The 10,310-nt window shown below is 45.4% G+C and overlaps 1 protein-coding gene across 1 annotated transcript; it reads right to left on the bottom strand.

Moving 5' to 3' along the window:
- Positions 1 to 15: 15 nt before the first annotated feature.
- LOC146300708 (syndecan-2-B-like) lies at positions 16 to 10,234 on the bottom strand. The gene is made up of 5 exons (XM_084704818.1): positions 9,914 to 10,234; positions 3,148 to 3,283; positions 1,919 to 2,076; positions 1,605 to 1,779; positions 16 to 1,418 (listed from the first exon to the last, which is right to left on the bottom strand). The coding sequence occupies exons 1-5, from the start codon at positions 9,971 to 9,973 to the stop codon at positions 1,255 to 1,257; spliced, it is 693 nt and encodes a 230-aa protein (XP_084560944.1). The 5' UTR covers positions 9,974 to 10,234; the 3' UTR covers positions 16 to 1,254.
- Positions 10,235 to 10,310: the final 76 nt, after the last annotated feature.

Raw genomic sequence — 10,310 nt, 5'->3', positions numbered from 1 at the left:
ACGGAGAAAGGGAAATATTTTATATCAAGCCACTTTGTTTATTCAATATTTGCCATCACAATACTGATTGATTCTGTAACACAACATTGCCATATTAAACTATGCTTATGTTCACTTAAAAACACTTCCTTGGTCCGTAACAAAAAAAGAAATGATAGAATGGTAGGCACTTCAAAGGCTTAAAATATATTTTGTGACCATACATGGTAAGATTTTCAAATGAAATACTCCTAATATGTATAAATTAATGCACATAAATTATAGTACTTAAGACAGAGAGACGGTGCTTAACATACCAGACTACACTAGACAGAAGGAGACATCATGGATATCATTACCAAAAATGCTCCCTCCTTTGTACCCTTGATCGTACCCTTCACAGATTTGAGAGGACCGGGTATGCCTGGGCACCACGGACGGAAACTGCTTCAGCTGGTTGCAATGTTGTTGACATCTACAAAATCCTAGCAGATATATGAAACACTAACTGGAGCATATCTGTGCTAAAAATGGGAACCGAGATTCAAGTTAGTTCATGGGCTGGACCTTCATCAAAAGACCTTTCCTAAAAAGGAATATCTCTTTTAGTCAGTTCTAGGAACATGAGATCATGGTTATGCTACATGACAACAACTATATTAATTCATCAAGTAAAAAATAAGACGGCTACTGGCTTTATGGAACTATAAACATCATAATATGGAAATGCAAGCTAACGTGCTCTGACAGTCTTTATTTAATTATAATTAGCCATTTTTCTATTTCTTGAATTTCATCGTTTGTCAAAAAGAGACAGGCTACACATGTATCTATAAAGTAACGAAAAGGTCAAAGACCAAGACACCAACAACATAGAAAATCAGTTTCACTTTCCTAGGTGACAATGTTCTCAACAAAACATCTCCAGAATAAACATGAAATGTAACACAACTGAACTTAAAATTAGAACCAACTTGGCCTCATAAAAAGGTATATATTTGTTGTTGAAAAAATTCCTCCTTCAGTACCATGTGGTATCAACCAACAGCATTGTAAGAGCCTGAAATTCTCTGCTGTTTCAGAAAAGTCTATGGATGCCTCCCAATACTTTAAAGCGGCTCCCTCACTTTGATTGCCATCCATCACCTACACTGATATAAAAAAGCCTGTCCTTATTCCAACACACAAGTACAGCTATGGGGAAGGAGGCAAAGAAAGGAAGCCACTCTACACTATTGAGACGCTGCCTCTGAGGGCGGTTCAGGGACTCGTAGTTCAGGCATAGAACTCCTTGGTGGGGGCCTTCTGGTAAGTGGAGGGGGGAAGCTTGCGCTCGCCGAGGTCATAGCTGCCCTCATCCTTCTTCCTCATGCGGTAGACCAGGAGGAGGATGAGGAAGATGGCGAACAGGAAGCCGATCACCCCGCCTGCGATCACCGCTGCACCAGAACAGCAAACAACGCTTGTGTCATTACATCAAAAAGTAGAAGACAATAGAATAAAGTAGACATATTTAAGGAAATCAGACAAGGCAGCCCAATCGGTAATACTTGGGGAAAAGGGTGAATCATTGAATTGACAGGAACAGAATATTTCTGCCCAGGAGGATACAGCTGAAAACCAACCTGCTAGCACCTCTGTCCTCTGGAACAGGTTCTCAGAGTGGACCTCTTTGCTCAAAGAGTCCTTGTCAGGCACCTCTCTGCTATTAGAAATGGTGCTGGGAGCCTCACTGCTGCTGAAAGTGGTACTGATACTGGTACTGGTGCTGATCCAATCTTCTGGTTCATCTACTGGTACCTGGGAGAGACAGACAGGTTTTAACATCCACAAATAAAAATGAAAGAGGTGGAGAGGCAGACAGCCAGACGGAGCAGTCAGTTAGGTGGGCAAACTGGTAGGTGTGCTAGCCAAAGAAACGGAGGGTCAGGTGACCTACCTCTGTAACGGCGAGCTTGTCATCTTCCTCGCGACTGAACGTCTCTACCGGGTAGGTGGGTAGAAGGGGTGTGGTCTTTGTGGGCGTGTTCTGCATAGGCTCCTCCTTGGGGGCAAAGTTCCTACTCAAGATGACAGCATCCACGACCTCATCAACACCTAGTGAATAAAACAACCAATCACAACAAGGCAAGGCAAGCAAACATGTCAATGAGGAGAGATACAAAACGCAGCCGTCCGGCCACAGATGTAGTTGGTCTAGTGTGTCCACACCATCCTTTTTGTGTAGCGGGCTCGCGGAACAAGTCATTCATTATTAAGATGGCCTCTCTATCAGACATCTGCTGTGTGATTACACCAGCGCTGGCTGAACGCACACCACCGCGAGGTCACACATCTGTGTTGGAACAGACAGCTTTCACACTGGAAAGTAACCTGCAGGACTATAGAATCATGTATCCTCATTTAAAAGACTCTTTCAGAAATGAATGCCGAAACTGGTCAAAGTAAACACCCTATAATGTCTCTGGTTGCAATTCATACAAGAATACTGGGTGGTTGAGTATGGCCTTTTATCAATCCATTTTTATTTCATCTGATTTCCCAAAAGTCATTGCAAGAACACACGCAACTTCTTGAGAAGAACGTTCTTGCCAAGCGTCTTGCTAGAACGGTCTCGCAAGACCGCAAGGACGGAGAACAATTTGAGATGCGTGTTCTTGCAATTATTTCTTGGAAATCGGATGCGTTCTCGCAGACCAAGTCACCATCCGATGCATCTTCAATAAAAGGGGCGGATCAAGAACATTTCCGGGTATTTTTGGCGTTCTTGGTGACTTGTGTTCTTTGGATTGGAACCGTACTTGGGCAATGAAAGATGACATCAAACGAGTTCGCAAGAACAGGAAAAAACGTGGATTGATAAACAGCCACTGTCTGGCTAACACAAGTTGTGTCAGCTTCAGTTCCTGATAATACCACTGATGTCAGGATATTCAGTTCCGCTCTGTCTAACCCAACAAACCTTAAGGGAAACTTACTGGATCCATTTAAAATCAATATTTTCATTATGGACCATTTTGTAACTACAAAGAAACATGCAAACAACACAAACAGTATAGCACACTACAAAAATGCCATTCAGTCATTTTGTTTTTAAAATCGTGCCTACACAAGGTTAAGCTCTTTGGTGTGTGTGTGTGTGTGTGTGCGGACGTGAGCGGTACATACTGATGTCTCCGGAGCCTGAACCAGAGTTGAAGTCGTCATCGTCAGGGTAGTCACCTGACTGCTGGTCCTCCAGATACAGGTCATCTGCCGAGGAGGAGGAGGAGGGGTGGGAGGGGGACCGGGCCGAGACGAAGGTCTGGAGGGAAGAGGGGAGGGGTTCATTGAACTCGTACAACAAACTGCATTGTGTGTGTTTGTCTGTGGGTGGATGTGTGCATCTCTACGCGTGCGTGAGCCATTTGGCTCAGCTGATGTGTCGACAATAGCGAGGCCCTGGTTCAATTACACAGTGCTGGTTGTGAGGATGACAAAGACAAAGTGACAGACAAGGCTAATGGCCAGGACTGCTGCTTCAAAGCCATCAGCAGAGCAGAACTGGCCATGGTGGTTCCGGGCTGTTTCAGGCCCACTCAAGGAGAACATGGGTTCAAAAGACTACACGTGAAGGCGCTTGTGTGAGTCTAAACAGCCTTGCAAGATAAACAGACATTCACTTCTGGTCTTCTGTTTGGGATCAGTCAGGGAATCGGTGGAGACACAGACAAGCAGTTGACTGGTGCCCCTGTGTTCTGTTGTTCTCTGCACAAGACAACAACGGCCTTTGGTGTGTGTGTGTGTGTGTGTGACTAAAAGATCAGAGGGAGAATTGCAAATAGGCCATTTGTATTCCACAAACTGAATGAGTGTGTAAAAACACAAATGAATGGAGGTGAATCCCAGATGGCGTTCATAGAAATGTCATAAATAGTGGACCACACGCACACACACACAAAAGCAAACATTCTTGCCTGCTACCTACATCGTTCAACCGCCTTGGCGAGTTTTCATCCATCTTCAGGATGTCTTTGAAAACAGTCAGCCTAACCCCTTCTATGTGACCAAAGAAAAGAGCCAACACAAGCCTGTGGAAGTTCAAATAAGCCAGCCTAAGTTCTAACTGGCTGCGGTACGTCATTAGACAGGAATTTTAGCACAGTTGAGCACCTCAGGCTAAACGTGTACAACGTCATGGCAAGACAGATTGACCCTCGTTCTCCTCACTGTTTAATGAGAAAGAGATGGTGATGGAGCAGGACAGAGTTACCGTTACCTGACCTGCTGAAAACCCCCAATTTAGACTGGATGGCTGTGTGTGTGTTCGTATGTGTACATTTACGTGTGCCTGTTTGTGTATGTGTGTACATACCCATGTGTGCATATCTGCTTGCGTATGCCTGAATATGTGTGTTTGTATATACAGAATTGTGTGTGCATGTGTCATACGAAGGTAAGCTTGGTGTTGCTGGTCAGGAGCATGAAGGCAGAACAAGGGGGGACATTGTACGCCGGTCTAAGTTAGGCTTCAGACAGGTCTTTCAGTCAGCGCCAGGACCGCAGCTGAGAAGGAAACACACCCTCTGCTCACCGGGCGCCAACCTCCTGCTTGATCCCTACACACAACCCTGCCGGCAGGCCGGCCAGACACCCACCCAGACAGCTCACCGATAAGCCAGACAGCCAGCCAGATGACAAGCCAGTCAGCCAGCCGGCAAGCTGGCTGACCTGTGAGTAAAGAAATCGGCCACACGTCCACCCAGACAGATATCCAGGCAGTAAGTAAAGTCAGCTCGGGGGAGCCCCCATGGCTCACCAGGTAGAGTGCCATATGAGGCCCCTGATGCAGCGACCCAGGTTGAATTCCTGTTAGCGCATCTCTCTGTTTTGGTCTCTCCCAAAAAAATGAGTGAGCTCCCCATTCAGCCAGCCACCTACCCCACCAGATTAAGTAAATAACATATTCCATCAATGAAACAGTCAGAGGATTCATTTTCTAAATCTACTTATAGCTAAACTGTATCTTGTTTTTAGGACTGTTGGTAGAAGTGTGGTACACAAACATACACCTACAAGAATAGGAACTCTTGTGGTAAGCCAGATGGTACAGTACCACACACAGAAAACACAGGAAGGACATCAACGAAAACACACACACACAAACTGAGGAGACCACAGGAGGAGCACCGACACACCATCGCGAAGCAGGCAGAGCACGGTGGCAGAGAGAGAGCTACGTTCGGCTCAGGGATGAATACAGCCCTTTCAGACCACAGGCATGTATGGTATGCCTGATGTGCTTCCACTAACACAGGTGTTAGCCAGGACGCAAGCAAAGGAGGGGGACAGGGGGAAGGGAAGGAGGGAGGAGGGAACACTGTTTTCTCCAATATTACTGCCCCAAGACTTTTAAGGAAAGGATGTGCTGTATAACCTATGGTCGATGTCTTACGTCAATCACCATCAATCAGTTTGGAGCCCCAAAGGCCACTTCTACATTCCATCATGTAGTCGGCGTGTGACACATTCTCTGGCTCAGTCTGATGCAACACATTGCAATCGACTGACAAGTGTTAATGAATGGCTTATCTTTGCTTTTTGACAACACTGTGTCATCATTAAGTAACTAGCACAATAATGATCTTGTCCTCCAGGGAGATGATCCAAGGAGACTAGCTGATGGGGAGTTGACAGCTGGAATGTTGCAAATCCCTCTGAAATATTTACAAATCTAAATGTAACTGCATTTGAGCAGCTCTTTTTGTTTGAACAATGATGGAACATTTTGCAGATGTCACCTGGGACCGCCTCACTTAGAGAGGAGATGTTCAGTAGAGGTCACAAGACTACTACTTCGGCTGTCTGGACATCAGCCCTGATCAAATTAATGGAACAAACCACCCTTAGCCTCTCAAGACTTGACTCTCCTTTAGCTTCCCTCTCTCCCTCTCTCCCTCTCTCCCTCTCTCCCTCTCTCTCTCTCTCTCTCTCTCTCTCTCTCTCTCTCTCTCTCTCTCTCTCTCTCTCTCTCTCTCTCTCTCTCTCTCTCTCTCTCTCTCTCTCTCTCTCTCTCTCTCTCTCTCTCTCTCTCTCTCTCTCTCTCTCTCTCTCTCTCTCTCTCTCTCTCTCTCTCTCTCTCTCTCTCTCTCTCTCTCAGCGTTGCTATCTGCTGACAGTGGTGGAGTGTGCCCATCACAGATCCCTTCATAACATGGGATTACCAGACAATTACTGTCTCAGTCAGACTCGGGGTAATTACAGACTTTCACAAGTTCTCTAACTGGATCCCACGCTCTGAACTGAGAGCGCCGAGCAACCGATCACTCCCAACTGAGCACGGAGCTAAAGTGACACCACTGGGGCGCACACACACACACACATGCGACACGTTTGTGGATGCAGATGCACACACACACACACACACAAACACAAACACCTGAGGGTAGCCTGAGACAGCTCCGTGGTCTCTGCTGCACACCTGCCTGCCACGCTGAAGTGGGTTAAAACAATTAGCAGTCTGAGTGAACAACTGGCATCATTAGCAGGGGAAAGCTAACAAGGGGGAAGAACTACACGACTGGAAAATGAGCTACAGGGGAGCTCTCCCGAGTCATCCAACCTCACCATGCAGACATCCAATCTGACTGCACCTACAGGCTCAAACCATAGAAAGTAACTGCAGATAACAGTTCATGCAGTTAACCCCCTCACTATGGGGTCACCTATAGCCCCTTGACACAGAGTAAACTCAGTGTCCTTGTCTACAAGCGCAGATATACTTATATACTTCTCTACATTCCTTGTGTAGGCCAGAAGGACTAAGCTACAGTGACAGGCTGCCACTGTAATACCAGAGACAGACATTTCTGGCACTTAGAGACTGAGAGGCTCTTGCAAAGCCACACAGCTGTATTTAGGACATGTTAGGCTGGGTGTGTTTTTCTCTATCCCAAGATGAAATCAAGTAGACTACTCTCTCAAGGTGCTAGGCTGTGTGGGATCAGAAGTCCACTTCAGACTGCTTTGACTACCATCTTGTTTGGTGAAACTAAATATATACAGTGCACAGCTTTGGTTGCTGATTTCCAGAACAAATGTGATTGTTACAATTGCCAAATGGGCCTCTGTGCTCATTTTGGTAACCTACGTCTCCCCCTCTCCCCCTACTCCGCCCCCCCCCCCCCTCTCTCGCCATACATCCAGTTGACCTTCCAACTCTGACTCACTTGTTTGGTTCCAGTTTTACCAGGAAGAAACACACATCTGCAGCAGATGCATACAAAAAACATCTGGAGAGGGCAGCTTTGTTACCCAGACAGCGCTGGAGACATACATCGTGAGGAGGGAGGGAAGGGGGGAGCATTCCGGGCATGATAGGCAGTCATATCTATCAGCACAGTCGACAAGAGGGTGATTCTGACCGTAGGACGTCCGTCGGCTCAGGTAAACAACATGTCAGCTTGCGTAACACACACAACGGTGTGTGTGTGTGTGTGGGGGGGGGGGGGGCGGTGTATAAACAGAGTTTAGTACAGTCAGCTGCCATCACGGAACATCTGGTCCCCGTTGCTGTGGAGACATTGGGTCAAAGGGAGGTGAGCAACATCGGGGTTGACAACGCCAGGACAGACCCTCAACGGCTCAGAGGACACCGGGAACGACTTCTTAGGAAGGTGAATATAGGGTACGGTACAAATTAAATTCAGTTAACCCTAGCCAGACATACATGCCATATAGACCAAGGTGATTCCCTGCTCTGTATTGAACCATCCATGTCCAAGTCTGGGAAGGTCAAAAATCACAAGCGCAGTAAAAAAAAAAAAAAAAAAAAACTTCTCCCATGAGTCATAAAGGACACACAATGTTCTTTTCAGTTTCCATTATGTTGTCTCCAACATCTTCATCAAACCAACGCCAGGTTAAGCTGATCTATGTCCAGAGCTATAGCATTTAGGCTCACAACAGGATGTGTTCCAAGGATGCTCTCCTACGGGAATAAGCTTTTTTTGTATGCCTCCACACTCTGTCTGTCTTTCGCTTTATTGTAACTGAATTGCCTATCTGTCTCCTATGGGTTAGGGTTAGGGCTATGTCTATGTCAATTTTCTCTACCTCCTCCACTCACTAAATCCAGGTCTTCACCACTACTTTCCGTTAGCTAAGCTAATTAACCCAGAGGAGGAATGAAAGCAGAGCTGCTTCAACGCAGTGTTCCACTCTGCCATTTTCCAGCCCGGGGAGAATTCTGTACGACAGTTTTCTATTTCATACCCTATTTTCACCACTCTTGCTTTTGACAAATGTCTTGAGCGGGTTGGTGTTTGATCACAGACAGCCACTGCGACTAACCCCAGGTGTTTCCCCGTAGTCAGAGTTTCAGCGCATTGACGAGCTTCATGTGGAACTTCCCCATTGAGCACCTTAAAAAAACAAACCCTCAGGGAATGTTATGACTTCATGTCATTTCCTAAAGCCTCAGTATTATCCAAATAGAATCTGTTCCCTTATACACACACACACACACACACGAACACCCAAGCGCAGACTAAGATGGTGGGGAGTTTCCAGTCATCTCATCACCTCCTCCAAGGCTGCTGCAGGAGGCTTCCAGCTAGTGTTTATTAGGAAGTGTAGCCAAGATGAGTGACAGAGAGCCTGGAGAGGCAGGCACAGACAGAAGGGTGGATGGGTGGCCTCCTCAGAGGTAACTGTGCCACTCAGGGAATCGACGCAATAGTTGTAACAAGTCAATCTCAGGTGCAGATTCAACATAGTAAGTCTCACTTGGCTGAAAATCTGATGGCGGTTATGAAGAGGGTGTGCTCTACAGCAGTACTGGGTGGTTATCAGGCTCTGCAGAAGCCAGATAACAACCCTTCATTTGAATTAGATGTGTTGGAGCAGGGAGACATCAAAAACATGGGCCTTGAGGACCAGGGTTGAAGACCACTGCTCTACAGTGTAGGTTTATGAACAACAAAGGGAACAACAATTATCACTACCACTTCATGCTTTTGATGACACGTCTAATTCTAAATATAGTACTTAATTCATCCAATCAAATTCCAAGTTAGACCCAATGCAAAATATGTCAATAGTAATCAAGTAATACTGGTTATTCCAGTAGCAGTAGAGGCATGCAGTCCTTCACACCTCTGTGCCAAGCCTACCGAGTGGCTCATGATAGAATTTGTCAGGTGCTTACAAATAGGTTCACATCAGCTTTCAAACTGTGAAGGGCGCTGTAGATGTTATGATCTTGTTGTTTATGGTTATATAACCTGCCAGGTTCAAACTGGAAAGATGCATGGCCTGGTCAACACAAAGACATAATGCCTGGGTTCGAGTCATGGTCCCACTTCACAAAATTAAGATCATAGATTTACATTGACGAAGAAAACTGTGTGGTGTAGGCCTAGTCAAAATCCGCCAGCCGAGCTTGTTTAAGTAAATTGGAAGGCTAACCACGAGTGGTGGTATACCACCTCCGCTATGATGACACGATATGAAACTGCTCTTTTGAAGTAATGATACCAGAATGCCAGCCAATGCTGTAAAAACTGACATTCTTACACAGACGATGCAGGTCTAGGACAAAAGTAAACTCAAACCATAACGAGATTATATCAAGTGGCATGTCTCGATGTTGACATTAGAGTAAACTTTTTTTAGCCTTAACGTCACTTTTCTCAAAATAACTTTATCTTGAGTAGAGGCTATAGGCTACATGTGGGTTTAATTGGTCTCCCTTACAAGAGAAAGTCCCCTAATTATGTTAATGAGCATATACTTTAAAGACGAACAAAACAACCAATGGACTATCAGCGGTTGTGCCCACATTTTTCATGTTTATATGAATTCATCATGACTGGTTCGAAATACGCAACCAAACCTCGACACGACATATAGGTGGTAAAACTAATTCAGAACTCAGTTATGGGAAATAACTTACCTTTTCACTCATAAAACTCGTCGCTACCGCGACAAACAGCAGCATCCAAACATTCCTCATTATTCTCTGGTGCTGTGATGTTACGTAGAAAAAAAAACTGTAAAACGCGCTAACAATTTACTAAAATCTGTCACTCTTTCACTCCTAAAAGACTACGACCAAATAATTTATCATTCGAAAGTCCGCTAAACGTACACCGCGATGATAAATATATAGGCAGTTCCTCCACGTATGCTCCTAAACCTGCTTTCCTACTTTTCTATGGACGTGAAACGAAGAGCTCTTTAGCGTAGAGGGTATTACGCAAACTGATGCGCTCAGCTTGCAAAGCATGATTCGAGAAACTCAAAAGAAAAAAATGCGAAAAAGACCTTTCTTGTATGTCCTGGATTACAGA

This window comes from Hypomesus nipponensis, chromosome 2 (assembly GCF_054491055.1).
Source record: "Hypomesus nipponensis isolate SF chromosome 2, ASM5449105v1, whole genome shotgun sequence".
Taxonomy (NCBI): domain Eukaryota; kingdom Metazoa; phylum Chordata; class Actinopteri; order Osmeriformes; family Osmeridae; genus Hypomesus; species Hypomesus nipponensis.
This window is presented reverse-complemented; position numbering and strand designations above follow the sequence as displayed.

What these genes read in the sequence shown, in the direction of transcription:
- LOC146300708 (XM_084704818.1), bottom strand. Translation starts at nt 9,973, where the DNA reads ATGAGGAATGTTTGGATGCTGCTGTTTGTCGCGGTAGCGACGAGTTTT. An exon ending in TTCAGGCTCCGGAGACATCA is followed by an intron (nt 2,077 to 3,147) that starts GTATGTACCGCT and finishes TTTATTCACTAG; the next exon opens with GTGTTGATGAGGTCGTGGAT. An exon ending in GAGGACAGAGGTGCTAGCAG is followed by an intron (nt 1,419 to 1,604) that starts GTTGGTTTTCAG and finishes GTTCTGGTGCAG; the next exon opens with CGGTGATCGCAGGCGGGGTG.